Here is a 27664-nt window from a genome sequence, read left to right as displayed (position 1 = left end):
GTGATCGGGATTTTGTTTTTTATTAGGTGTAAAGTGAACGACGTAAAAGTTTTAGTTCGCGTGTGAGGACAAAATTCTGCACTGCTGTAGGTACAGAGCGCCATCAGTTCAGTTTGCAACTCGGCAAGTGCATACATAATTGATGAAGGGTTGATCAACGGTTCTTTCTGTTGAGTGCGAGTGCACTAGCAAACAGAGAGCCAGGCGTTGCGTTCGAGATCTTCAGCCCCCCTAGAGTTTTTTTAGTTGTGAACGGTGGGAAAAGTAACTGTATCGGTAAGCAAAGCAACGCATGCTTTTTTTGTCACACTGCTAGGAGGTAAACGCTACTGCACTGGGCCACGTTTCTGCAAAAGCAACTGCACATCACAGTAGCGCGTCACCCCAAACTGTGATTTTTATTCGCTAATCGATTGTGCAAGATTGCGTTAGCGGCGGTGTATGCGCGTGTATAGTGCAAGAAGGTCGGTGTGCAATAATAGTGCGTGATTACAACACACACCGTTTGACAGGTTGACGAAATTAGCAAACAAATACTTTCGAGGTAACCCTGAAGTCGTATCGTTTTCCGGGTTCCGGTCAATGTTGCCAATTCGCGTGAGGGATTTGTAAGCAAACGATACGATGGTCGCCTGGACGGTGTCTCACAAGCGGCACGTCCGGATACTGCTGGTAGGCGATCAGGGTGTCGGCAAAACGTCGCTCATCTTGTCACTGGTGAGCGAAGAATTCCCGGAAGATGTCCCACTCAAGGCGGAAGAAATCACCATACCAGCGGATGTGACGCCAGAACAGGTTCCCACAAACATAGTCGATTATTCCGGTAAGTTTTTTTTTCGTCGAAAGCCCTCCGTCGCATTGTATTAATCATCGCTTTCGGTTTGGCCCATTTTAGCGGCCGAACAAACGGATGAAGCGCTTGCGGAAGAAATTCGAAAGGCGCACGTCGTCTGCATTGTTTACTCGGTAGACAGTGAGGAAACGTTGGACGGCATCACGGAGCGGTGGTTACCGATGGTGCAGAAGTGTTCCGAACTGGAACGGAAGCCGGTGGTGCTCGTGGGAAACAAGATTGACCTGGTTGATTACTCCACTATCGACGTAAGATTTTTTTAAGCGGGAATTATTTTACGTCCAATTCCATATTCTGTTCTTCATCTAACTTACCCACTTTTTTCAATTGTAGCATGTCCTTTCGATCATGGAAGACTACCCCGAAGTGGAGAGCTGTGTGGAATGCTCAGCCAAAACGCTGCACAACATTTCCGAGATGTTTTACTACGCTCAGAAGGCAGTTTTGCACCCAACGGCACCACTGTACATAATGGAAGACCAAGATGTGAGTTATTCGAATTTTAGTTCACAAATTTTCGGAAAACAAATGCAAATGTTTTTCTACCTCTTCCACTCCAACTCTCCGCGTAGTTAACCGAAGCTTGCAAAAAGGCACTTGTGCGTATCTTCAAAGTGTGTGACATTGATGGCGATGGTTTGCTGAACGATTACGAGCTGAATCACTTCCAGCGCCGTTGTTTCAATGCACCCCTACAGCCCCAGGTGCTGGACGAGGTGAAAGCGGTACTGATGAAGAACACACCCGACGGTATCCGCGACGACTCCGTGACGCTCAACGGGTTCCTTTTCCTGCACTGTCTGTTCATTCAGCGCGGTCGCAACGAAACGACCTGGGCCGTGTTGCGTCGCTTCGGGTACAACGAAAACCTCACAATGAGTGACGAATATTTACACCCGCCCGTTAAGATACCGCCGGGCAGCAGTACCGAATTGTCCCACCGGGGACAACAGTTTCTCGTATCGCTGTTCGAACGCAGCGATCGGGACGGTGATGGCGCACTTTCGCCTACCGAGTTCCAGAAGCTATTCAGCGCCTGCCCTAGTCCACCGTTCTCCACCGACATCAAGCGCACGATACCGACAAACGACAATGGGTGGCCCACGCTGCACGGATGGTTGTGCCGCTGGAGCCTAATGACGCTGGTGGACGTGAACAAAACGCTCGAATATCTCGCCTATCTCGGGTTCAATGTGCACGAAAACGAGTCCCAGCTGGCGGCAATTCACGTAACGCGCGAACGACGCATCGATCTGGCCAAAAAGCAGAACAGCCGTACGGTTTACATGTGTCACGTGATCGGTGCGAAAGATGCCTCCAAAACGACCTTTTGCCGGGCGTTTCTGGCCCAGGACATGAAGCGTCTTACCGATCGGGACATTCGACACAGCAACCGGTACGCGATCAACACGGTGCAGGTGTACGGGCAGGAGAAATACCTCGTGCTCCGGGACGTTGACGCGAGGCTCGTGCTGGATCCGCTGCAGCCGAGCGAAGTGAACTGTGACGTCGCCTGTCTGGTGTACGACGTGGGCAATGCGAAGTCGTTCGAGTACATCGCACGAATATACATCAAGTACTTTGCCGAGAGCAAAATACCGGTACTGATCGTTGGCACCAAGGCCGATCTGGAAGAGGTAAGGCAGGACTACCTGCTGCAGCCGCCCGACTTTTGCCACAAGTACAAACTGCTGCAGCCACAGTTCTTCAGCGTGAAGCACAATAAGAAAGACATCTACACGAAACTAGCAACGATGGCGGCGTTTCCGTGAGTATTGCTATGGGATGGGGATGAAACCGATACCGAATTTCTTAATACCACCACTATATTTCAACTCTAGATGCAGTGAACATATCTAGTAGAAAGCTACTAACAGGTGAATTGTTGACATAATGTATGCATTTACAAAAAATTGGACTGATTTTAGCGATTTTTCCTATGATTCTAAGGCAATAAGATAGGAAACTCCGGAACGAACAAGTTTTGTAGTCCAAGTAAATACCTGTAGTGGTCACTCGAGTGCAGCAGGCAATCTACCAAAAGAAACGACTGAAAGTCCTGGTAAAAAATCCTTCCGGAATTTCCGATGAAAACGGAGGACTGAAGATCTAAAACCCTCGCGATGGTTCTCCGATGCGACTTTTGGACAAACCCCAAACGAAGGATCAAATTCAATAATTTGTAGATCAAAGCGGAGTAAGATTTGATCGCTAAGGCCATGATAAAGCTGAACCAAATGCTGACATTTCTTTTCCGTTGGACACTGTCTAATATTCTGGCCAGCCGGCGCGTTTGGTCACCGTGTACGATGTCGTCGAGTTGTTCTAAAAGCCTTTTTAAACGAGGACGTTGATAGCTTTTCATCAACGCCACTGTAAATCAGTCCATTTTTTTCAATGCGCACGTTAACATCAATATTTTTAAAAAATATCAATTACAATAAAAAGTTCCAAAAGCCATTCTAATATTTTAAAACCTTAAGCAAAAACTGCTTTCGTCAGTCTAAAAAGGATGATCAAAATATTGTAATATTAAAACCTATTCACAAGTTTACGGGCAGCACACATTGTATTGCAACAACCATCCATGGATATTGTTATTGAAATTTTGGCTTTAAATTTAATTCCGTTCCGTTTTTATCTTCCTTCTCTTTTTATCTTCTCCGGGTTGCAAACTCTTGTTCTGTCTATGTATTGTCGTATTCAGTCGATTTCAAGCAGCGTGGATTCTGTTTTATAAGCATAGATTGGTACAACTGTGGGAAACAACGTAAGTTTGGTCCGTTTGTACAAACGTTTTTTTTCTCTTTCTGGTTTGCTCCTTTATGTATATAATAGTAACAACTAATAATGAATGTGCTAAAAATACGTAGTATTAGTTCTGTATACAATTAACTATTGTAGAATACACCAAGCTCTAACACTCTCATACACAAAACGCTTTTAATATTTTCACTTAATACAATCAATTGTATTTATAAATGAATCCTGCACTAAATAACTCCATGTTGCATGTCGCTGTTGCCAGTGGGAAATGTTTTGTACTAAAACCCGGTCTTTTTTTCAATTCTTTTTAGCCATCTGAAGCAATTCGGGCTTATGTCGAGTGATCCATTACTCTGGTGGAAGGCAGGACTGGGCATAGCGGCCGCAACGATAGTTGGTTTCTTCGTAGTGAAAGCGTTTCATGGACCGGGTTCAGCGGCACGATGAGGAGGAAAGGGTGATGATCGCTTGGTGAAACCCCTGTGTACATACAATGTCACTGCTGTTGTCGCCCTCCGTGTCACCGTCACCACATAAGCAGCGTAAGAACAATGGAAGGTAAACTCATAAGCTAAACAACGTATAAAATCCAGTTTCACGGGTAAACTTATACCTACGGGCGATCTTCCGCGATACGAATGTTTTCGGGGGTTGTTTGCTCTCCGCCAAATAGAGGTAGAAAGCACCCTTAACGGTGTGCGCGCATACGTTTTGGGAAAGTGTAGAAGGCCGAGACACGATAAAAGATAAGTAGTAAATCAAAGCTAAGCGCGTTGCGTTAATACAATTACTAAAAAAAAAAAACATTGACTGGAATTTGGACATAATCTTCCAACCATTCGAGTAAATCTCTGTATACTCTATTTTTGGATAATTGCGATTTGTAAAGAGGATCGTAATCGCTTTGCTTTTCTTTTGGCAAAAGTATAAGCTTCTGTTAAGTGTCACACACACCGAGTGGAGGGATGAGGGATACATTGAGTTTCCTTATTAAACGTACTATTTGAAACGGTGGAACATTTCCATGCTTAATAGTAACGGTCGTACGTAAATATGGTATCATACTACCATTACCGTCTGCATCGCTGTAAACAGATCGCTGATGGATAAGTATACCAGTGAACACAAGGTCCGAGTTGGATACCATTTAAACCGATAGGCAAAACACACTACGGCGCGCTAAAGCTTTATTCTGGTAGTTCATTTTTGGGAAACAAAAATAAACGAACGGTGTTGTGTTGTATAGCAGCAAAAGTTAGAAGTAGAAAACCATCAATACCGTCAGTAGTATCAGTGCAAAAAAACATTGTTTGAATAATGTGGCAAAACCATTCGAGAAACGGAATCAAATCGGCAAAACATTAAACTTATTATTCCTAATGAAAATCGGACGAAAAGCTTTCTGTTTTTATCTTCAGAAACATAAAAGCAATAGTATTTGAAAGAAATTTCCTCTCTTTTCTCTGTGTACCACACATTTATTTTATTCTGCAAACATTATGCTATGTTTCGTTTTATTCTGCTGTGTTCAGTAGTAACATCATCATCATTAGGATTAGACGACGCGTATATTTAGTAGATTGAACTTGCTAACATTTTTCGTTTAAAAAAAAACTAACATTGAAAATATACAAACACACTGACCCGACTAACAGGCGATCGTTTGTGACGTGATTCCAGTCATACCTACCATTTCATTTTCACTCTCTCACTCTCTTTATGATTCTCCCGGGCATGTTCCTTCATATGCCGGAGTTTCGTATTATCTATGGGTCTTGTTTTCATGTTCTAGTGTCTTTTCATCCTGTTTTTTTTTACAAAATTCGCTGCAGTTTCGATTGTGTGTCGCGGAACACATCGATCAACGGTTGGGTGTCCGGTTTGGTGTAGAGCATATTGAGCGCCGCCGAGATAAGATCCTGCGATTTCGACATTACCTTCCGACGATCCTTGAACGGGATCAGCTTCGGTTGATTAACGATCAGCGATAACAGCGCGGAGGTTGACCGGATCAGATACAGTTCATCATCCTCCGTCACCCAGACGCGTTCGTTCATCGACACTAGCCTGTTGGGGAAGAAATGCAATAAGAATAGAAATTATCTCTCCCTTTTACTCCCTTTTTTAATTTTCTCCGTTTTACTAACTTACCGTGAGTAAATATTCAACAGCTCCTCGATGTCCAAGCTCATCTCGATCAATGCATCCGGGACGGGCGAATTGTACATGCCCAACCGGAAGCAACGAATCTCGACCTCGCGCACAATAAACGCGAGAGGAAAACAGCAACCGGAACTGTCATACTCGAGCGCCAAGCTCTTAACCTTCGCCAACAACCGCCGGCAGCGTTCCGCGCAACTATCCCGTCCCTGCAGCTCCCGATCTAAAATGTGCGTCCACACGGACTCGATTAGCAGTGGATCGTTGTGGTGCGAACAATTCAGTATCGTCAGCTTGCACTCCCACAGCTCGTACTGCTCCGCAAAGTCGGAGTAAAGTTGCGTCAAATTGTACAGATTGGAGTCGAGCAGCTTGAGTGCATCGTACCGTTCCTCGGTGTGCTGCGTCAACAGTGCCAAGGCATCGTACACCTGGCGCTGGATTTGTGCTACCTCCAGCTTGTCCTCCAGATCCTTCAACAGCACACCGTTGTGGGCAGAAAAGCCGACCGATTCCGATCGCATGCACATTACGGCCCGGGCAAGATACTCAATGCGTTGCTGCAGATTGATACTATCGCTCGCAAAGTTAGCGAGCTTGTCGAGAATTTTGGCTGCGGCCGCATGCTGCCCATTGCGCTCATGATACTTCCAGAGCAGATCGGCGAGCACTAGATTTTCTGGCGTGCGTACCATCGCCCGACTCAGGAACACACCGAGCGATGGTTCGGTAATTTCCAGCAGCTCGGCAAACAAGTTCTTCGACAGCAACCACTCGTAGATGGCAATGTGGAGCAGCTGGTCGGTACTGAGCAGCGCTTGTCCGATGATGTTCAGCACCTCCTGATTACCCGTCACACGATCCTCATCGTCATCCAGCGATGGGTAGATGCCGTCCGCTTTCGGTTGATGGCCACCGTTTCCGGCCGCATCGTAAACGTAGTCCAGCATTACCTTCACCTCCTTGTACCAGTTCATTCGGTTCTGGAATGCGATGAACCCTTCTTGGTTGTCCATCGCATCGTTATTGCGGTAGAACAGCAGCCCGGCTTCGTTTGGATCGCTTTTCGCGGCACAGACCGTACACAGCTCGATTACACCGCTGTAAAACGCGGCCGAAACAAACTGTTGGCATAAGGCCGCGAGTGGCAAATTGGGTGCGGCACTCTTGCAAAGCTGCAGAGCCGTACGCAAGCGTTCCTCCTTCTTGTCACGATCGGTACAACCGCGCGAAAGGAGTAAAATTTCCGTAGCCTTGTGCGAAACGGCATCCTCCTGCCGGTACAGCGTTGGACACACTTCGCGCAGCTTGGAAGAAATCGACCCGACACTTGCGTTGTCGGCCAAATACGAATTGATCAGCGTCACGATCAGCAGTCCGCAAACGTCGCTGCGTGACAATACTAAATCGCTGAAGGTGCATGTCTTCAGTACGGCTTGCTCGTCCTTCGTTAGCTTCCCCACCAACAGATGGCACTGGTGTTCGCAGATGACTTTCCAAAGACCAACAACTTCGCATGTTTGTTCTACAATATGACCGAAAAAGGAAACGAATTAATGTAAATTCAGTAAAGAACTTCTGTTAGTGCAATGTTACTCACTTATTAAACGCACTAACGCTTGCAGAGATTTTTTTTCCTCTGCCAACGCTTCTTCGGTGCAGTTTTTCTGTACCAGGACAGCATTACCCTGAGGATATACGTAACCACTAGCACCGGCACCGCCGGCTATGCTGTATCCTGGCTGGGAAGATAGTAAACTACCACCGTACCCAACCCGTTCAGCGCCACCACTCAGCAACAGTCCGGATTGTCCGTGGGCGAACGATGAACCCGTTCCCGATACAAGACTCCCAACATTGGGCTTCACCGACGTACCATTACTTCGACCACCGGTGTATCCGAGCAAATTGTTCGCCGTCACATTCTCCAGGAACCGTCGGATGGCGTAAAGGTCTTCCAGCAGCACTACACAGTCCTGGTGCGAGATGGACGAGTAAAAGCGTTCGTCCAAACAAGGTTTGCGCCAAATGCTGCGCAACATCCGGCTCATATACAAATACAACCCGGCATGTTTGGCAGAATAGTGAAACAGTGTCGTTTCGACCGTTTCATTGTTGTTGTTTAAATTCGATGCCGGAGCTGCACCGCCGTACATGGACGTGTTTTGCCTTGGTTGTTGTTGAAGTACCGGCGACACCATACCACGGCCAGGTGTCGAGTACGGTGTGGAAGCAAACAAACGTCCACCCGGTCCAAAGTTCGCATTCTGCTGCAAGGTAGAATCCATCGCACCGCCGTAAGTTCCACCGGACAGTGGAGAATTGAAGCCTAGTTGTCTGTTGTCGTTTAACATGGGTGTGTCAAAGTACGGTTCGCCACCATACAGTATGAATGCTTGCGTTGCCCAATCACCGACCTCCGTACCGCGGATCGATTCGCGACAAGCTAGTAAAAGGGCCGTAGCGCAAGCTTCCGGTTCCGTCTGCTTGCTGAAGTACATCTTGACCGCTTCGTTGTGTGGGCCGTGGCAACCGACGAGCAGTTGTTGGAGGATGTCAACCGACTGTAGTATCGACACGATGTGCACACCCTGGTTCGTTAGCAGGGCCACCTTCCGAGGATTCTGAGCCTTGCGCAACGGAGTGCTGATCGAAACGCGATCTTTGCGCATCACATCGGCAATGGCCCATACCTGCCCGTCCAGTGGCATGTAGGTGGTGGACTCGACCAAATTGTGCTGCGACTGGAACTGTTCCGAGCTGAGGCATGTGAGCAAATCTTGGTCCTGCTGCTGTCGCGATATCATCAGGAGCGATCCTTGGATGTAGTGGGCAGAGTGGACCAGCTTTGGTTTCGTCAAGAGTAAACTGCCTGTAATGCCGGGTGGCACACGCACGTGCAGTAAATACAGCCCTTGAGGTTTGCTTTGGGGTGGTTCGGGAAGATTGTTGTTGGCATTTTGTTGGATCTCTTGATTTGCAAGGTTTTGCTGTGATGGTTGCTGCATTTGGTGCTGTTGCTGCTGCTGCTGCTGCTGTTGATGTTGTTGATGCTGTTGATGTTGCTGCGGCTGGTGCTGCTGTTGTTGGTGTTGCTGCTGCTGTTGTTGTTGCTGCTGCTGCTGCAATTGGAACTGCTGTTGCAGTTGCTGTTGTTGAAACAGTGCCTGCTGTTGCTGCTGCTGCTGCTGTTGTAACAATTGCTGCTGCTGAATGTAAAACCCATGCAAGTGTAGTGGAACAGTGGAGAAATAGAATCGCACCCCACTCTCTGCGATCGCAACGAGATGTAAGCTGGACGAATCTTCCGACGTCAATGGGCAGATGGCGGTAATTGGATGAAACACTGCCGGATCGATTGTGCGTAAAATCATCGACGCACTCGAGATGATTTCCTTGTAGGAAAGTCTTGCGATACGTCTGGTGCTTCCCGCATCTTTACCCAAATCCCAAGCTTCTATGGAACCCTTGGACATGAGCACGTACAGCAAGTTGCGTGTGTTGTCAACGGTAATCTTCTCTACCGAGTCGGTTTCGGTAAATATTTTAAATATCCCAGGCACCAGATGGGACATCAGCCCCTGCGAATGGTTAATCTTGCGACATCGTTTTCCGAACCAGTTCGATTCCGCCTGATAGCTGACCTCGTACAGACATCCGTCGCGACCGCCGAGGAAAATTCTTCCATCGTCCGTACCCTGCACACACATTATGGCAACGTTGTCGGTGTTAAGCACAAAAATGGGCGTATGCATTAGCTGCATCTCTTCGCTGCACTGGGAAGACAGGCTGCGGTTCGGTGTCCCATTGTTGGCATCACCGAACGTTACCCCGAGGACGACAATTTCTATCGGCGTGGTAATGATGAGCAGATACTTCACGTCGGCGACAAATAAGCCGGGTTTGGGTGTTACCAACCCAACGCTAATGATAACCTGCGACAGCCCATCGAAGTAGGCCACATCTCGCGCATTTTCATACGTCCATATCTGAGAAAGGAAAAGAAAATCAGAGTAGTTAGCATTGGTTGTGTTCTTTGTTTACAGCAGCTCATTCCGTACATATAAATCCGTATCGATTGTAAGCCACGCTCGTCCGATTTCGGGAAACAATCCCATCATACAGTGACATTTTATATCTGAAAAAGAACAAAAACGTGAACCGAGAGTAAACATCACACCCAAAAGTAAAAACTCACGGTTAAAATGTTCCATAATTTCCGAAGGTATAGGAACCTTATTGACCGTGCAGAGCTGATTCAAGTCCTTGAAACCCATCGATAGATTGCTGAGTTGCTGATAATCGAAATCACTCATCCCACTAGCGGTCGGAGTGCCGGCTTGCGTTACGCCCGTCAACTAGAATACCGCATGGTTTGGAATGGCAAGAACAGAGAATAAAGGCACGATTAGTAGCTATATGAACCCTGCTAACAGGATGGTAAACAAAGGCCATGTTCGCCCGTGTGGCCACCGATAGACCGTATAGGTTACCTCCAGTAAACCCGGCACATCCACATCAATCAACCCATGGCGTTCCAGCGTATTGCCGGCAGAGTGGAGTGCATCTAAGGAAACAGCCGGCAGTTGTTCGCCCATTGTCCGTGAATGCTGTACGATAATTCCTTGCCGTTAAATGACTATTTCACCGTCCACTGCTCACGCACGCACTAAAGTTCACCCGCAGCGAAGTCCACTTTTTTACTTATTTTTTAACAACTTGCAGCAAACGGCGCTAAAAATTGATTGACGCTTGCAGTCAAGAGTTAACCGGGGAAAGGTTAGCTCATCTCGTTTTTCCCCAGCTAACTGCATTGACACGCAATTTTGGCAGTTGACGTTTTGTTCGACGATTTGCTTAGAAAAGCCCGTTGTGCAGTTGCATCGAAATCGTGAAAACGAATTATTCTATTGTTTTTACCGGGATTTTAGATGCTACTTGTCGAAAAAGGTCCTTTAGCATTGATTTTGTATAATCAGTATGGCGTGATAGGGTCGTGTATTGAAAGTTATATAATTTTGAAATATTTCATGACATCAACGAACGGTCCGCGGTGCACAACGATGTGCATCGGGGATGACATTTGCGTTTGCTTATTGTTTGCCCAAAAGACAAAAAGGAAAATCGATTGTGAGCTAAATTTCGCCAGTGAATGTTTTCCAATTATCCAACTCCAAAGCAAATGTATAAAATCGTGTACAGCGTCGGTAACTTAGCCCAAACCGGGGCGTGAAAAAACCAATCGTGCTGTAGCGCATTCCAGCGCGCTAAAAAGCCATGAATTTTGCAGACCCATGGGTAACGCAGGACAATAAAGCTAGTGAATCATTTAGCAACCACAGCAGCTCCGCCATTAGCGAACTTGCTCCACCAGCAGCAGCAGCAGCAGAGCCAGCGGACAGCATCACCACCACCATCGTTACTGTTGTCGATTCGTTGGAGTTTGAAGATAATTTCATTCCTCAGCAGCCACCACTGAATCCGCGAGAACCGCAAGATAATCGCCTTCCGGACTCGGACAATTATTTAGCCGCATTAGGTAATGTACAACAACGCAGCTTAGACGGTGCGTGTATGTGGACGTGTATTAGAAAGGAAACAGCAGAACGGCGAGACAGTACTGATAAGCCACGAACACACTACTGCGTTGTAGTGGTTAATGCATTACAGTTCTGAAGAAATTAGAACCTTCGTTAAACAATTCGTTTGTTTTTCTCCATCAACCCGTTAGAAAAGCGTTTGCATCGGCTGAAGAACAATCCGGGCGTGTTGGAACAGCTGGCCGAACGTCGTGAAGCTTGTATGCAATCGTTGCTAGGTGGAGGCATCACACTCCGTACGGACGCTGACCTGGAGCTAGAAGAACCCGTCAACAGCAACGAGCTACTGCGATTCATTCGCCCCGAGCAAGCCCTTTCGCAAGCGGAAGTTGTGCAACTGGTTCAGCACGATCAGCTACAACTAGAAGCCGAAGAGCACGAAGAATTGCGCGAAGGAGAAGAAAGTGGTACCGAAAGCTCGACGTCACGTTAAAACCGGACCGGTAATTTGTAGGTAAGTGTGATAACTTAGTTTCCTCTATTCCATCCCTAGTGGCTAGAATGTTCATGCGAGGTTTTGCTCAATGAAAGAATGAACTAACAATCGGGAAAAGGTGTAGTGATAAATAGAAGAAAAGCCTGATATATATTTTTCTTGGGTAGCTTTGATCGCCTTTTGTAAAAATCCCAAACGGATACCATTGTTGCCAAACATGTCTTCCTCGACGACACCAACAACGACGACGACGTCGACCACGGCCATTAATCTCGACCAGGTGGCATACTTTCTGGTGACCGGTGCATCGCGTGGTATCGGTGCTAAGATGGCCATCGAGACGGCTCGCAAATTCAAACCCGGTTCCGTCGTTGTGCTGCTGGCCCGGTCGGCATCCGGCTTGGAAAGTACCCGTTCGGAGATACTTGCCGTCAATCCGCACGTTACCGTGGTGACTAGTTCGGTCGATTTGGCAACGGCTTCTAAAGAGCTGCTGAACGAAATACTGGACAAATCGCTCGGCAAACAACAACCGACCGGCCAGTTCGGGTTGGCCTGTGTCATCCATAACGTTGGCACGATTGGCAACATTGAGCGGAAGGCGATCGATATGGATGATCGCACCGAGTGGGAACAGTACTTTGGCACGAACCTGTTTACCGTGGCGGTGCTGAACAGTTGCTTTTTGCGCAAGTTCCATTCCGTCTCCAGTAAGCTGGTCATCAACATCACCTCCAAGGCCTGCTTGGCACCGTTCCCGAGCATGACGTACTACTGTGCCGGTAAGGCAGCTCGCGAGATGTATTTCCGTGTGCTGGCAGAAGAGGAAGCCACGACGGGCGTTACCGTGTTGAACTACTCGCCCGGACCGGTAGACACAGAAATGACCGTCGATCTGCAGGCGAACTCGAACGCACCGGAAATCCGGGACTACTTTAAGAATCTCCGCGATACGACGACAATACTTACGACCGAGCAAACGACGGCGAAATTTTTGCATATACTCCAGAACGGTCTGTTCAAGTCGGGTGATCATGTCGATTATTATGATCACTAAGTGTCCACTAAGTGGCCAAAGCATGTGCCCAAAAACATTCCACCTTATACTATACATGTGTGCAATCGCTTAAAGCTTCCAATAAAGAAGAACGCTACATGGTCAGGCAGCGTGTGTGGCGTAACATTAAATTAGTGTGAGACATGTGTTTTCTGTTTGTCCCTTATCACCCACACCGTTTTTTTTACGGTTATTTCTCTGTTCTTTTTCCCCCCCTATTTCACGACAGATTGGTGGCTGTCCATGGTGTTGGCGAGGTGGCGAATGGAAGAGCCGGAAAATGTTGATAAATTCCGCCTTTGGTCGCACGTTCCTCTTTCTCACTAATCTCGCGTGGAAGAATCGTGTCGCACTGCCAGCCCTCATCATGGTGGGGTGTATGGTGTTGAACTACCGGGGCGAGATCGAGATTAACATCCACACGGAGCGGATCGCGCTACACGATCTGCCCAACCTTCAGCAGCAACAACAGCATCAGGCCGGTGCGTTCGGTGGCATTGCGATCGACCATCTGGAGGACTTCAACGACGATGACGAGCAGGATGATCACTTCGAGAGTGATGAGGAAGATGATGAGGAAGAAGATGAAGACGAGGACGACGACACGTACGACGAGGAAGATGATGATGAGGACGAGCATGGGGAACGGATGCTGAACGGGACGATTCGATTAAATTGGTACACGACACTTAATATTCACAATGCCCGTTGATAGACGTGAAATATGATTGCGGATTGCTCTATTTTAAGCTTTGTTAAGGTAAAGGTGTTAAGGTGGTAGGCGGATTAGAGAGATATTATTGAACAATGTTAGAAACTATAACATACATGTATAAGTGGCCAAGTTAGGGGTTAACGTATTATACGTGCGAAAATCGGTTAACCGATGCCATCACCATAACGAAATGTGTACATAAGTAAGTTCAGGTTACTTCATTAAAGAACTATATATCTCATGAAGGGAGTTTCGTGATATTTCGTTGGTAGACTGAAGTCCGAAAAAAAAGTTGCTCAAAAGGATTTTTGGCCTCCTACATAAAGACGAGACCAAAGAGAGAGTGAGAGAGAGACAAAGACGAGCTTATACGAAGAGGTTATTTAGACACGGCAACTTCCGGTGAATTGGTCATGTCATTAGAATGACACCGAATCCATCAGCTGATCCGCTCTACCATGTTATTATTGATTGGAGATCATCTGTTAGTAGTGCTCAGTACCTTATGTTCTTGGTGTTCTGTACAATTTCATCAGAAATGATAGAGATTTTGACGAATGGAAAGAGATAAGAATCTTCTGACGAGATGATGAACTGTTCGTGATATTAGGAGGATCTTTTACGTTTGCTCAATACTGTACTGTATTTAAGTTCCACATACAGAACACAATAGCTGTATCGTCTTTATTTTCTCCTCCAAAAGGTGTACCAAATCATACGCCACAGAATGCATTCATTTACTGTTGTATAATAATCGGTGCTCCTTCTTCCCGCGTTTTTGGGAGAAGGAATTGGAAAAATCGACCTGCAGCGCGTGCCATAACTTGGTGTGGGTGTGTTGGTTCAAGACTGATACAACCTTGGGCCCCGTACGCTCCCCTTCCTTTTCGCGACCACCTTTTTACTTCTCCTCCTGCTTCGAGTAGACAAGCGTCAGGTGGCACTTGCCGCAGTAGTGACGATCTTCGTGGGCAGCCATGAACACGCCAGCACCGCACGATTCGCTGGTGCACTCACGACGGAGACGGTGGATCTTTCCGTTCTCGTCAACCTACCCGGGGAGAAAAAGGACGCATAGATACGTTAGGGAATTCACAACTTGCGGCTCCTGTCACGGTGACGCAACTTACCTTATAGTACTTGAGGACAGCGAGTTTAACCTTCTTCCTCTTGTGCTTGATCTTCTTCGGGGTGGAGTAATTCTTCTTCTTGCGCTTCTTGGCGCCACCACGCAGGCGAAGCACCAGATGAAGGGTCGACTCCTTCTGGATGTTGTAGTCGGACAGTGTGCGACCGTCCTCCAGCTGCTTGCCGGCAAAGATCAAACGTTGCTGATCTGGCGGGATACCCTCCTTATCCTGGATCTTCGCCTTGACATTCTCGATCGTATCCGAGGGTTCGACCTCAAGGGTAATGGTCTTACCCGTGAGGGTTTTGACGAAGATCTGCATCTCGAACCGTCTGGCATCATTGAACGAGAAGAAGCGTAATACCGTTGATATAACATGAACAGTTTAGCTACCGCCTTTTCTATTCCAACGTCCTTTTTGTGTACAGACGACTTTCGGTAGAATTCTCTCTCCGAAATGAAAGTACGTACAAATTGTGTTCATCAAAATGAGTTGATATCGAGCTTCATTTTCACGGTACTTGTAACAACAACAAGCCTATACGATCCTCTTCTTACTTTGGATTTCTGATACAAAATTCCTGATCTATAAACTCGCCTTGCTGTCTGATCTTAAACTATCCCTGATCTTATAACCTACACGCCTAATCAATGCTGAAGAATGTCAGTCCCTTCTGTGTTCGGAGGAAACCCCCAAAAACAAATCTTGTTCTCCCATTATCCACGAAACCCCCTGCAACACCACACTGCTTTAAATCAGCAGAACCGCATTGATGCAACCATCATTCTCCGGATTGTTCGTCACCTGGGCGTACTTTCCCCATACGACCTTGCCAGATTGAGTCACTAGACCAAGCTCGGAAATGTTCACCTCAATCACGGTACCCTTCGTGATCACACCCAGGCTCGTGTACATCGGTGACGATGGATTCTTTTTAACGCCAATAATGGGCAGATAAAAGGTAGCCTTCAGCTCCGGATGCGTTACGTGCGCCTTGTTGAAACGGAGCGCCATCGGTCGGATGAAACGTTCGTACTTCGGTGGCTTACGGGTAAAGTTCTCTCCGACGTACGTCACCTTCGTGACCATACGCTTCCACGCTTTGCGCTTCGTTTTACCGCTCCGGATCACCTTAAACACTTCGGCATCGGACTGTGCGCGCACCTTCGGTATTGGGACGTCCCATTTGCCCGCCTTCTCCTTGCGCTTCTGTTTGATCATGTTCGAGAGCACCTTCGCGCTCGACTGTATGCCACGATCCATCAGATACGGCGGCAGTGCCCCATCCTCCTCCTTTTCGGTCGTCTTTTTGACCTTCTTCTCCTCGTGCGCTTGGATCTTGCGCTTCATCTGAATCTTCTCATTGCGGCGCTGCTTCTGGTAGAGCTTGGCCTTCATGCCCCGCAGCTTGCGGGCCATGGCGGCGCGCTTCTTCGGCTCGCGAGCCTCCCGCTTACGTTTGCGCTCTTCATAATCGAGCCGGCGACCGTACAGCTTAATGTGCCGTTCAATATACTCGTTCTGCGGCATGGTGAATGATGTTGCTTAGAGTGAGCGGTATTGCTGCAAGAGTTAAGAAGAAAAAGTAACATTAGATCACATACCATTAGGCTTCGTCGAAGAAAACACACTGCGTTCTTTATTTAAGTGACCACACCACTAAGGCATCATGACAAGCATTCGGAACCGCTCTATACCACACTTCCAAAAATTCACTCCGATCAATGTTCCGGCACAGTTCACTTGCGTTTTAGATACCGCCGTCCACACGTTTCGTATCATAATACACATCACTTTAAGTTGCCGCACACGCGCTAGACGTGTTTTAATCGAAATCCGTGAATTTTTGGAAGGGATATTGCGTCCAAATACTCGACATGTTTCACTTAAATAAAGAAGGTTTTCAACGGGGCTCATTCCGGTCTGACACTTACCCACACAACGAGGGAGACTATTGACCGGACGTCGTCGTTTACAACAAGCGTGGCTGTTCCGGAGAGCAATCTATCGCCGTCACCTTCCTTATGAAAGATCCCCAACACGTCGTCGGTATTCTTCACATTAACCCAAAAATGAAGCTTAAAATTAACTCCTATTCTCCTGTATGCCCAGCAATTCAACTATGCTTCTCTTCCTAATTTTCGTATCGGTCACACACTTCTTCGTTCCACATGTGCTACCGGGAAAATGACTAATTGGTCCAATAAACCATACAATAACAAATCTTATGCGTATTTTGCTGTAACTGCCGCTGTTATCTTTTACTAACGATATCAACTTATTTTGATGAACTTTTTACACAAAATAGCAACTTTTTCCGAAGAACAACGCACCAACTCACCTTACTCTGACACCATACACAAAGTAAAAGAAAGCGGAAACCGACGATCAGCGCTACCAGCGGATAATTCGCACACTTCGCAACGTCAAATGCTGCTTCCGTTTTGCTGCATGGGCTGCAACGACAAATGTCATCGAATTTTGTATTCAAACTTCCAAAAACGTTTTGTTTTTGGACTAAAGAAGGGTGTTTAATTGTGTTTTCTTATTTTCCTTGTGAAGTGAATATATTGAGCAGTCAAAATTTAAGTGAACCAAATTTTTGGTGATTTTTGCTGTGCTATATATTTGTTTCATCCATGGCACCCTGTTCTCACTGTTCAAGCCAACTGTCAAAGCGTGTCCCATTGTCATAGGTGTTGTTTACCAAGAGCATTCTCCCGTAAATAACTCTCCGGTGGTTAAATAAAGTGTGCCTGTAATATTCTACTCAACAACGATGCCAAATTGGTATTACGATAAAAAGGATCTTAGGAATACGCCTTCAGCGAGGGATGGAATCGACTACGAGACCGAAAGACGATACCGGAAAGAGGGTGCACGTTTCATCATGGAAGCGGGAGCCTCAATGAGCTTAGGACACAATACCGTAGCTACAGGCGTTGTTTACTTCCATCGGTTCTACATGTTTCACTCGTTCCGCACGTTTCCGCGCTATGTAACAGCGAGCTGCTGCTTGTTTCTGGCCGGCAAAGTCGAGGAAACTCCGAAGAAGTGTAAAGACATCATCAAAACAGCACGCGGACTGCTGGCCGACGAGAAATTTCAGTCGTTTGGTGATGACCCCAAAGAAGAGGTAATGACACTGGAACGAATTCTGCTCCAAACGATCAAATTCGACCTGCAGGTAGAACATCCGTACTCGTTCCTGGTGAAATACGCCAAATGTTTGAAGGGTGATTCGGCAAAGCTACAGAAGATGGTGCAGATGGCGTGGAACTTTGTGAACGACTCACTTTGCGCTACGGTTTCGATTCAGTGGGAACCGGAAATTATTGCCGTCGCACTGATTTATCTGGCCAGCAAGCTAAGCAAATTCACGGTAGTGGATTGGGTAGGGAAGAAACCGGAGCATTTAAAATGGTGGGATATGTTTGTGCAAGATGTGACGATGGAAATACTAGAAGAGATATGCCATCAAGTGTTGGACCTGTACCAATCATCCCAGACGGAAAGTGCCCATTCAAAAAGCCCACCGCAACTGCCACCCAGCAAAGCATCGCCACCAATGAAGCGTGCAAATATATCGCCGATAACAAACAAAAATTCTCCCAACATCGCAATCAAGGTATGCTGCTGTTGTAGCTGAACCGTTGAAGCTTTTCATTGTTCTTAAATGGATGTTTTTGTCGTTCTCTCGCAGAATCCGATGCCGCCTTTACCAACGGAAGTGGAAGCAAATCCCATCCCAAAGCATATCACAACCGAGAACCCACACTATCCGTATCCTCCATATCCGATGCATCCAGTGCCACCTTTGCCTCCTCAAAGCCATGGACCACCGCCACCATACGGAACGATGCCGCCAGCGATGCCACCACAGCCACCGCAAACGTGGCAACACTATCAACACCCGAATGCAAACAAATACTACCCTCCAGGGCCGCCTCCGGGAAGGAATACCTACTACCCTCCTCAGTAGCGATATTTTGCAATCGGTAGCACTCAACAATATTCGAAATGTAAAAATACATCAAATTAAATTGTAAAAATTGCAAAAGTCTAGTATCATTCGTATGTTTTACATGGGTACGGCATAAATGCGCAACTTATCCATAAATTAAAACACGGTTTAGTTTAAATTGGAAGTGCAGTAAATTTCATTGATTTCAAGTTGCATGCGAGTTTCGCAAAAACCCGCAAACACCAAAGTCTCGCCATCGAATCCGATGACAGCTGTCAAAGTGAAAATTTTCTTATCAGTACGGGACGGAGGATTTTCGACGCAAAGAAAATCGCGATTTCTGCAAAGAAAAGTGTATATTTTCGTACAGTACAACGCAACTCCGTGTAGCAGAGTGGTTTGTGCAGCTGAAATCAAATTCGTTGCATGCAAAACTTCATAGTTTCGTGAGAAAAACCGAATAGTTCTTGCAGTGCAGTGCCAGCCCAATCAATAAAAACAATACACGCACTCACACATACCATTGCAAGTCGTTACACATTGACAGCTGATTTGTAAATAATGCATTTGAAAACAGTGTAATCCCGTGATTTGGTGCAAAAAAAAAAAACAAAATAAAAACGACAAATTTCAAAGCACCATTTTCATAACACGCAAAACCACAAAACCAATAGAGCAGTGGAAAAGGGCAACAAGCCAACATGCTAAATACCAATCTCGTGGTGCCCGTGGTACTTTGGGGGCCGAACACACCAACACACTGCGTGTCGAGTGTGTTTCTGTCACGGGACCAGAAAATCCTTGCGACTGGTTGCTACGATGGGCAAATTTGTTTATGGTAATGAGACGTGCAATGTTAACACGATCAAGGCCCCACATAGATAATTGGGTTGTCTTTCTTTTTCTCTTCCAGGCAAGTGGACCCGGAGACGCTCCAAATGACCCCTCGATGTCTATTGGTAGGCCACACGGCACCGGTTCTGTGCCTCACGAGAGCGTCCATTATTCAGGACAACAATTTCCTGGTTAGCTCGTCGGAAAACGGTGAAATGTGCACGTGGGATTTGGTGGACGGAAAGTGCACGGAAAGCATCAAGATGCCACAGGTGCACACCAACATCCAGGCGTACCACATGGCTAACTGTGATGATATTCGGCTCTTCTGCAATGGCTACTACGCCGAAATCATGGTGATGGATCCGTTCAGTCTGGAGGTACTGTTCTGCTTGAGTTCCAAGGTGAACCCGGATTGGATTTCGGCTCTCCACGTGCTACGACCATCCAAGCGCAAGGACGACGTTGTATTGGCAATCACCACCACCGGTACGGTGAAGGTGTGGACACTGCTCGGTAACGAAAACAAGTACTCGGAACCTATCTACGAGAATGAATCCAAGCAGATACGCTGCCTGAATGCGATAACAATGAACTGCTGTTCGCAGAACCAGCGTACGGTGTTGATTGTGTGCGCAAAGTATTGGCAGATATATGACGCCGGAGATTTTACCGTACTGTGCAGTGTGATTTCACCGTCCGGCGAACGGTGGATGGGTGGTGATTTCCTGTCGAACGATCGCGTCATTCTGTGGTCGGACGAAGGTAAAGGATATTTGTTCCGCCTGCCAGCGAACAGTATTCCGGACAATAAGGATTTCCACGGACCGTCCGTTGGTAAGGATTCACCATTTCTGTACTGCATTTTGTCGCAAACGGGCGAAAAACCACTATCCTGCCCACCAACCATGAAGCTAGTCACGTCGAATCGTAGCGGCAAAACGCAAAAGTATCTGCTGCGCGGTGATTCGGAAGGATACGTTAATATCTGGGCAGTGCCCGATATATCGATGGAGCAAATTAAACACATTCAAGCGCAAAAGCAACATCCTGCATGTAGGTATACGCCATAAGGGTTGTTTTGAGTATTTGTTATTCACCATAAATGCATGTTCTATTTCAGCGTTGGAATCTACTATCTGTACGTCGTTGCTTGAAGCGTGGAATAAAATGAATCCACTGCCGGTAGGAATATTGGACCAGCTTTACCAAAATAGTGAACCACTGATTAAGCTTACTGCCAGCATTTACCTACCGCAACAAAGCCGTCTAGTGGTGGGTAGGGAGGACGGCAGCATAATTATTGTGCCTGCTACGCAGACAGTAATGTTGCATCTGCTGCACGGGAACCACCAGCAGTTTAGTGGTGAGTAATCAATTGTTATGCGTATGGAAACTTTTTCTCATAATGTATGTTGCTATTTCAGATTGGCCACCGCATCAAATCCTGAATGGTCACAGTGGTAGAGTTAATTGTCTGCTCTGTCCTTCGTTGGCACATTCGCGATACGATAAATCGCACCTCGTATCCGGTGGTGTGGATTTTGCCGTCTGCCTGTGGGATCTTTACAGTGGATCACTGATTCACAGATTTTGTGTACACGCGGGAGAGATTACTCAACTGTTGGTACCACCACCAACGTGCAGTGTAAGTACCAAGCTAAAGGATACGATTGTCATTGCTTGCTATGATGGAAATTGTAATGTCAACTGTTTTCTCATGTTCAGCCTCGCATCCTCAAGTGTATCTGTTCGGTGGCATCGGACCATTCGGTTACGCTGCTAAGTTTGCAGGAGCGCAAATGTGTAACGCTTGCGAGTCGTCATCTGTTTCCGGTAATTTCCATCAAATGGCGGCCGCTGGATGATTTTCTAATCGTCGGCTGTTCCGACGGTACGGTGTATGTGTGGCAGATGGAAACGGGACATCTGGATCGGGTGCTGCACGGTATTCTAGCGGAAGAGGTACTGAATGCGTGTGATGAGAATAGTGGCGAAACTGGTAGCAGCACTGGGTCAACGTCCGAAATGGGGCTTGCAAACCCAGCAGTTCATTTCTTCCGGTGCGTTGATGGTGTTAAATTGTGTTCTATGACAAAAAGGGATACTATAGTTTGGGTCTTCCATTTACAGTGGTTTGAGACATCGTAACATTAACGCGATACGTCACGCAACCCAGCGCGGCATTCATCAGCTTCAGCAACTTCATGCACACAACAATCAGCATGGTGACTTTTTGATGAAGAACCGTAGCAGTCCCTTGATCATACAGGGCCTTCGAACCAATCCAAAGGGTATGTGGGGTTTGGGGTTTGTTTTGTGAACACTGGACAAATTGATTGATTGATGATTCTTTTCAAAGAAATAACTTCACAATCTCCCATTTTTAAATGTTTCTATGCGTGAATTTGCATCATCAAATCACTAGTACTAAATCTGTTCTTTCCATTTGTAGACGCTGAAAGCCACATTCTGTTCTTTGACATCGAGGGATTAATATTTGAACTGCACGCGGAGGAGTACGCTGCTATGAGTCCCAACACTTTAGAGGTTTGTAGTATGGAAAGCGTATTAAAATTTGTCCCTACTTATATTTAAATATATTTTTCTTTGTAGGCTGAAGGATTATTGATCCCCACGGGAGCTGATAGCCATGCTTCTGATGCAGGAAAGAAAATATCAGGTATGTTTTCGTGATATCTTTTTGAGTGCGTTTTAAAATCATTTGAATATTCCCTTTAGTATTCAAAGAAATTAACGTTTTTAATGTATTGTACAAAGTGGTTATATTGGGGTGTTATATGATGATATTCTCTTCTCTATTTCTTTTTCCATGCTGCTTTATTGTACTTATATTGCAAAAAATGCACATAAAAACTACTACCCTACCTTGTGTACCACAAATCAATCACACCAAACCGCACACAATCCGTATCGAAAGATTTCTTTGGGCGTGTTAAAAATAAGGCTGGCGACATGGAGAAAATACTGAAAGAGAAAGATAAACATGGTTTGTTAACATTTCACGTTTGATAGCATTGTGTAGCTTTGCTGCTTTTGCAAGTGTTGCAGAACCTGTGTGCGTTGTTTATTACTCATTTGTTTTGCAAATCGGTACTTATGTATTATTTAATTTCAATTAATTCTCTCTATCAAATCCGACTTGTTGCAACATTTTCCTTTTCTTTACTTACCATACATTAAAAATTGGATTATTACGAGCTACAAATTACATATATTGAGTGGTTATGCATATTTGAAGCGTAGAAACGTTGTTCCCTTCTTTCTGTTTTTGACCTCCTCACTATTTAATAATATAACATGGAATGTTTTCTCGCAATAATTGTGTAGTTATAAGTACGATTTTTTGTTTTTTCTTATCGTTATTTGATATATTTTGTTGTTCACGTTGTAAAAACGATCGTTAATTTCCCTGTGTGTGCTCTTTCCCGCGAAACGTAAAGGAATCCTTGCCAAAATGAAGGAAGGCGCAGAGAATGTGCACACGAAGGTGCAAGCAAAGCTGGATAGCGTTGTGAAAAACGTCGGAGAAACCGGTAAGGGTAAGTCCGAGTAATGGATGTACTATGTGTGTTTGTTGTGTACGTGTGTGTTACCTTTGCGTACCTTTGGTCGTTTAAACAAAATAGGCACAGATTTGTAGATTGTAATACCGGTTCCGTAATTTTATTGATGCGTATATATTTTATATGAGTCTTATCTGACTCCACTTATCGTACGATTCCACTATTGCTCAGCTGATGCCGATGACGAATCCGAATTGGAAGGCTGTTGGCTTTCCTTTTCCTGCTCAAGGAAATGGGGACGTCTTCCGGGGTCGGGTGCGTTAGCGAAATCATCGGTCAGAATGCCTAGCAGGGTAGATTGAGTATTTACCAGTTGGTTTTTTACACTAGCTGAAGTAAAGGTACTTACTGGGATCAAACTCTTCATCACTTGCGGACGGATCGGCGACCGAATGTGGCTTTATAGGTTCGTGCAAATAATCGTCCTCGTCATAGGTGGGCTCCTCACCTTGCGAATATTGTGGAGCACTCTGCGTGAAAGGAACACAAAATGAATAGCGAATTTTATGAGATCTTGTTCTACACGATTACATTAAACGCAATCTAACCTGTACAACCGCAACCAGGGCGACACACAGGAAAGCGATAACGATCACTTTGGTTGCCATTATGCTGTCGAGTTTTTGTGCACTACGCTACGTTCTAGGCGTACTGGGTAACTTCAAAGTCTAAACTCCTCGTTTTTATATACTGCGCGTTAGTTTCACGATTCCGCTGTGTCAACAGATCACAGCACCGCCCGTACTGATTGATTGGAAGACAAATAGTGTGGTCCGGTTTGTGCAGATTGTACTTATAAATACGGAGCGAATGGTTGCGCCGCTGAATTCTATACTGATAAGAACACGTGCTGTCGAATGCAAGTAAATAGTGATTCGCAATAACACAAAAAAAATCTCTCACTCTTGCGGGTGTTGGGTGAAAGTTTGGGTTGGGGGGAGAGAGGGTATTATGGTAAAAAATAGGGCTGAAATTGCAATCTTGAAAATGTGGCAAAAAACCCCGTCATCCTAAAAAAAATAAATAAAACATAAATTACAATCATTTCTTAGAAGGATTCCTTTTGTCTGAGCATTTGCTGATGACTGTGAACCGATCTGAAAGCAAGACACAACATCAATCACACTGTGCAAATAGCCGTACCCCCATTACTCGTTGCCCGTTACAACCAGCGAACGTACGCAAACAGATTGAATATTTGTTTTCAATTTCCAGATTCCTCGGACATTACGAAGAAAATTGCACCTCGCATGGAAGCTACCCACGTGATGGAGGTAGCACAGTTGCTACTGTCGTTAATCCACTCCTGGGGACTCGATCCCCATTTGGACAAAGTTTGTGAAACGCAGCTCGGTCTGTTGCGTCCCATGGTGAGTGAAACGAGTGAAACCCCTTCACACCCCATTCTCACATTCTAAGATGTACTAACCCGTCCATACCTTTGTCATTCTTCGATAGATTCCCGTGTCGTTCGGAGTGCTTTCGAAGGGTGGCTACATGTCGTTGCTGTTGCCGACCTGGCAAAACAATATCGTTATCAACTCGACGCCCGACGAACTAAAGACGGTTGCGCTGACGCCGGAACAGTTCCGACGGGAGGGTTTGACGAAGTTGTTTACCGCACGGTTGCACTGGGAACTCAGCACGACGCTTACCTCGAACCATCTGCTAGCGATGGTAGCCATGTCGAACACGCTGATGTCGATGAATATGGCCACGTTCATACCGGAGCAAGAGCGTGCCCGGAAGCTGCACCGTCAGTCGACGCGCGCCACCTGGAGCAATGAGGAGGAGCAGGAAGAAGCGTTCACCCAACAGCAGGCCCAGATAAAGCAGGGCTGGAGTTTGCTGTCCACGCATCATTGTTTCCTGCTGCCGGAGAAGATCGATGCGCTGGATGCAAACAACTTCAAGCGTCCGCAGGTGGAGATGATGGCACGAAGGTGGCAGCATCACTGTTTGGAAATCCGGGAAGCGGCCCAACAGCTGCTACTCGGCGAGTTGGGTCGAATGGGGAAAAAGGGCCGCAAACAGCTCGTTGAAAGCTGGGCCCAATATCTGCCCATGTACACGCACACCGAACCGATCGTGCAGCAGGCACCTAATACCGGCCAATCGAACGCAGGTTCTCCCACCTCTAGCCCTACCGGTCAGCCCGGCCTCGAGCATGAAGAAGAATCGGAAGAGGAGGAAGAAGTGGTACGAAAACCATCCAGCCTAGCCGAACTGAAGCGCAAACAAACGACCGCGGTCGTGCTGCTCGGTGTGATCGGGGCCGAATTCGGTCAGGATATTTCCGCCACCGACGGTAAGCGCAACAACGAAAACCGTCGCAAAAGTTCCGTCGTCGAGGGTTTCGGTATTGGCAATAATAATCTAGCCCGTTCCACCTCGATGGCGCTGACGCATCTGCTGCTCGCGCAGGCAACACAAAAGCTGCCCGCTTACACACCGTTGCGCCGGGCGGCGATTGATTTGATCGGGCGCGGTTTCACCGTCTGGGAGCCGTATATCGACGTCAGCAAGGTGCTGCTCGGGCTGCTCGAGATGTGTTGCGATTCGAACCGGTTAATACCGAGCCTGAACTATAAGCTGCCGCTGACACCGCAGGCGGACGCATGCCGGACCGCGCGGCATGCGCTGCGCCTGATTGCGACCGCACGGCCGGCCGCCTTCATCACGACGATGGCGCGCGAGGTAGCGCGCTACAACACGATGCAGCAGAATGCGCAAGCGATAAGCGTCCCCATTACGCAGTCGGTGCTACATCGGGCCAAGCGGGAGATACTGCAGTGTGTGGAAATGCTCATCGATAAGATGCAGACGGAGATCGCTAATCTGCTGGTGGAGGTAAGCGGGAAGATGGGAAGAATGTCTGGAGAGAGCTTGGTGTATTCTTTATTTTGACTTGGCAACTTCGCAAACACTCGAATGTGAATCATTCACAAGTGTTTGTTGGATGTTTTAATATCATTATCTGTTGCCTTGTTTGTATATTTAGAACATTTCTTACATTGTTTTATTTATTCTACCAGGTAATGGATATAACGCTTCACTGTGTTGACTCCGGAGATCTTAAAAACAAAGGATTGGCCGAGGTTAGTCCGCTGATGTGCAAATTCAATCAAGTTTCACACTGTAGCGCCTCGCGCCGTATTGCCGGTAAGTTAACGCAGCATAATATTCCTTTTTTTGTACTAAAATTCCCTTCCGGGACTACTAAAACTTTGTACTAATGTTTGCAAAAACGTGCGAAATATCTCCGTTCCTTCTTGTCCCAAAAACCCACCCAGTTGGTGCTAGCAACGGCCACCTAGCGATTTACGAGCTGCGGCAAAACAAATGCCAGATGATACCGGCCCACACGAAACCGGTCACCGCGCTCGCGTTCAGCCCGGACGGTAAATTTCTGGTCAGCTATTCCTGCACCGAAAATCGGCTCTCCTTCTGGCAAACGAGTGCCGGCATGTTTGGGCTCGGACAGTCGCAAACCCGCTGCATCAAGGGCTACTCAACCGCCCCGATACCGGACATTGGACGGCTCAACCCGATGCGGCTGGCGAAGCTGATCTGGATCAACAACCGCACCGTGACGCTGATGCTGGCCGATGGTTCCGAGACGCGGTTCAACGTGTAAAACGGAAGGAGGTTCAGGTCGTAGTTATTTAGCCCATCAATCGTCCCATCTCTTAGCACAATTTCGCCTCGGTTGGTTAGATCGTTACTGCGTGCTCTTAAACGCTGGGATATTATTTTCCTCATTTCCATTTGCCAATTGGTTTGTGAATATTTTGCTTCTGGCATATTTGTTGAGTTGTTGGTAAGATGCTCCCCCTCCCTAATGATAAGTTATATCAATTGGAATTGCTATCAATCGTGACGAGCAACAAGTATTACATCGTCAGTAGGTAAACCTTCAAGATATCTTAGGTTATTGGCTCCAGAGGAAGCTGGTGGCCACAATAATATGCATCGTCATCGTTGAGTGGAAAAGGCGTAGTTGCAGTGAAGTAAGATCAACCATGGAAATAGCAACATGTCGTCCGTTGTGAAAGGTGTACCGGTTCGCGGGGCCTGATGAATTGGACGAAACCTTTGTCCGCGAGTTGCATTAACTAAATGGGTTCAGAATTTGGCAGCGGGAAACATTTCCCCTTGTTATTTGTCCCCCTTTTCTCCACCATCTAATCTCCCACTGTCAGTGTTGGCGGCCGGTTCTGTTATCTTTTTTTTTTTGCTCAAAGCATGATCGCTCAAGCTTGGAATCGGTGAATGGCAAACATCGGACGAGAACTCTCCACTGATTCCAATTATGACGCGATAAACTTATATAATTATGCAAATTAGCTCCCGGACGGGACAGCGAAGGCAGCGAAGGTACACAGGGACGGATTTTAATCTTCCGATTTTGGGGATAACCGAACCGTAGCGGTCGAATGTGGCTTCGGGATGGCTTTCTGTGTGCCGATCTTGATCTTCTTCTCTAGCTGACCTAGATTATTTGACAGAATCGTTCGAAACAGCGGAGCGATGTTTCCTGTTTGCTTGCCAGTGATGATCCC

General features: G+C 46.6%; 8 protein-coding genes across 8 annotated transcripts; 5 read left to right on the top strand and 3 right to left on the bottom strand.

The window, feature by feature from the left end:
- Positions 1-624: 624 nt before the first annotated feature.
- On the top strand, positions 625-4066 carry LOC128711357 (mitochondrial Rho GTPase). The gene is made up of 6 exons (XM_053806226.1): positions 625-823; positions 896-1101; positions 1187-1339; positions 1426-2621; positions 3561-3623; positions 3931-4066. Exons 1-6 carry the CDS (start codon positions 625-627, stop codon positions 4064-4066), a joined length of 1953 nt encoding a protein of 650 aa, XP_053662201.1.
- Positions 4067-5433: 1367 nt separating this feature from the next.
- LOC128711870 (nuclear pore complex protein Nup154) lies at positions 5434-10377 on the bottom strand. Its single transcript, XM_053806757.1, has 6 exons — positions 10273-10377; positions 9978-10137; positions 9841-9917; positions 7380-9768; positions 5771-7304; positions 5434-5686 (listed from the first exon to the last, which is right to left on the bottom strand). The coding sequence occupies exons 1-6, from the start codon at positions 10375-10377 to the stop codon at positions 5434-5436; spliced, it is 4518 nt and encodes a 1505-aa protein (XP_053662732.1).
- A 1655-nt stretch (positions 10378-12032) lies between these two features.
- On the top strand, positions 12033-12872 carry LOC128712172 (sepiapterin reductase-like). The gene has a single exon (XM_053807067.1). It carries the CDS (start codon positions 12033-12035, stop codon positions 12870-12872), a length of 840 nt encoding a protein of 279 aa, XP_053663042.1.
- Positions 12873-13152: 280 nt separating this feature from the next.
- On the top strand, positions 13153-13584 carry LOC128712321 (uncharacterized). The gene has a single exon (XM_053807216.1). It carries the CDS (start codon positions 13153-13155, stop codon positions 13582-13584), a length of 432 nt encoding a protein of 143 aa, XP_053663191.1.
- An 896-nt stretch (positions 13585-14480) lies between these two features.
- On the bottom strand, positions 14481-15046 carry LOC128713576 (ubiquitin-40S ribosomal protein S27a). The gene is made up of 2 exons (XM_053808437.1): positions 14718-15046; positions 14481-14638 (listed from the first exon to the last, which is right to left on the bottom strand). Exons 1-2 carry the CDS (start codon positions 15036-15038, stop codon positions 14489-14491), a joined length of 471 nt encoding a protein of 156 aa, XP_053664412.1. The 5' UTR covers positions 15039-15046; the 3' UTR covers positions 14481-14488.
- A 421-nt stretch (positions 15047-15467) lies between these two features.
- On the bottom strand, positions 15468-16247 carry LOC128713508 (ribosome biogenesis protein NSA2 homolog). Its single transcript, XM_053808369.1, has one exon. It carries the CDS (start codon positions 16245-16247, stop codon positions 15468-15470), a length of 780 nt encoding a protein of 259 aa, XP_053664344.1.
- A 1249-nt stretch (positions 16248-17496) lies between these two features.
- On the top strand, positions 17497-18699 carry LOC128714254 (cyclin-K-like). Its single transcript, XM_053809129.1, has 2 exons — positions 17497-18345; positions 18421-18699. The coding sequence occupies exons 1-2, from the start codon at positions 17497-17499 to the stop codon at positions 18697-18699; spliced, it is 1128 nt and encodes a 375-aa protein (XP_053665104.1).
- Positions 18700-19382: 683 nt separating this feature from the next.
- On the top strand, positions 19383-26739 carry LOC128711099 (WD repeat-containing protein 7). The gene is made up of 14 exons (XM_053805962.1): positions 19383-19519; positions 19595-20571; positions 20639-20881; positions 20943-21163; positions 21244-21578; positions 21649-21809; positions 21971-22065; positions 22132-22198; positions 22457-22525; positions 22980-23078; positions 24318-24472; positions 24561-25952; positions 26138-26264; positions 26396-26739. The coding sequence occupies exons 1-14, from the start codon at positions 19383-19385 to the stop codon at positions 26737-26739; spliced, it is 4422 nt and encodes a 1473-aa protein (XP_053661937.1).
- The last annotated feature ends 925 nt before the right edge of the window (positions 26740-27664 follow it).

This window comes from Anopheles marshallii, chromosome 3 (assembly GCF_943734725.1).
Source record: "Anopheles marshallii chromosome 3, idAnoMarsDA_429_01, whole genome shotgun sequence".
Lineage (NCBI taxonomy): Eukaryota > Metazoa > Arthropoda > Insecta > Diptera > Culicidae > Anopheles > Anopheles marshallii.
Note: the sequence above shows the minus strand (reverse complement) of the source record. Positions and strands in the feature narration are given on the sequence as shown.

Excerpts from the sequence above, each read along its gene's own strand:
- LOC128711357 (XM_053806226.1), top strand. The coding sequence starts at position 625 with ATGGTCGCCTGGACGGTGTCTCACAAGCGGCACGTCCGGATACTGCTG. Across the intron at positions 1,102-1,186 it reads TTGATTACTCCACTATCGAC|CATGTCCTTTCGATCATGGA; the intron begins GTAAGATTTTTT and ends TTTCAATTGTAG. Across the intron at positions 1,340-1,425 it reads ACATAATGGAAGACCAAGAT|TTAACCGAAGCTTGCAAAAA; the intron begins GTGAGTTATTCG and ends CTCTCCGCGTAG.
- LOC128711870 (XM_053806757.1), bottom strand. The coding sequence starts at position 10,377 with ATGGGCGAACAACTGCCGGCTGTTTCCTTAGATGCACTCCACTCTGCC. Across the intron at positions 9,769-9,840 it reads CAATCGATACGGATTTATAT|ATATGGACGTATGAAAATGC; the intron begins GTACGGAATGAG and ends TTCCTTTCTCAG. Across the intron at positions 5,687-5,770 it reads CTGTTGAATATTTACTCACG|GCTAGTGTCGATGAACGAAC; the intron begins GTAAGTTAGTAA and ends CTTCCCCAACAG.
- LOC128712172 (XM_053807067.1), top strand. The coding sequence starts at position 12,033 with ATGTCTTCCTCGACGACACCAACAACGACGACGACGTCGACCACGGCC.
- LOC128712321 (XM_053807216.1), top strand. The coding sequence starts at position 13,153 with ATGTTGATAAATTCCGCCTTTGGTCGCACGTTCCTCTTTCTCACTAAT.
- LOC128713576 (XM_053808437.1), bottom strand. The coding sequence starts at position 15,038 with ATGCAGATCTTCGTCAAAACCCTCACGGGTAAGACCATTACCCTTGAG. Across the intron at positions 14,639-14,717 it reads CTGTCCTCAAGTACTATAAG|GTTGACGAGAACGGAAAGAT; the intron begins GTAAGTTGCGTC and ends CTCCCCGGGTAG.
- LOC128713508 (XM_053808369.1), bottom strand. The coding sequence starts at position 16,247 with ATGCCGCAGAACGAGTATATTGAACGGCACATTAAGCTGTACGGTCGC.
- LOC128714254 (XM_053809129.1), top strand. The coding sequence starts at position 17,497 with ATGCCAAATTGGTATTACGATAAAAAGGATCTTAGGAATACGCCTTCA. Across the intron at positions 18,346-18,420 it reads CTCCCAACATCGCAATCAAG|AATCCGATGCCGCCTTTACC; the intron begins GTATGCTGCTGT and ends GTTCTCTCGCAG.
- LOC128711099 (XM_053805962.1), top strand. The coding sequence starts at position 19,383 with ATGCTAAATACCAATCTCGTGGTGCCCGTGGTACTTTGGGGGCCGAAC. Across the intron at positions 20,882-20,942 it reads GAACCACCAGCAGTTTAGTG|ATTGGCCACCGCATCAAATC; the intron begins GTGAGTAATCAA and ends TTGCTATTTCAG. Across the intron at positions 22,066-22,131 it reads TGAGTCCCAACACTTTAGAG|GCTGAAGGATTATTGATCCC; the intron begins GTTTGTAGTATG and ends TTTTCTTTGTAG.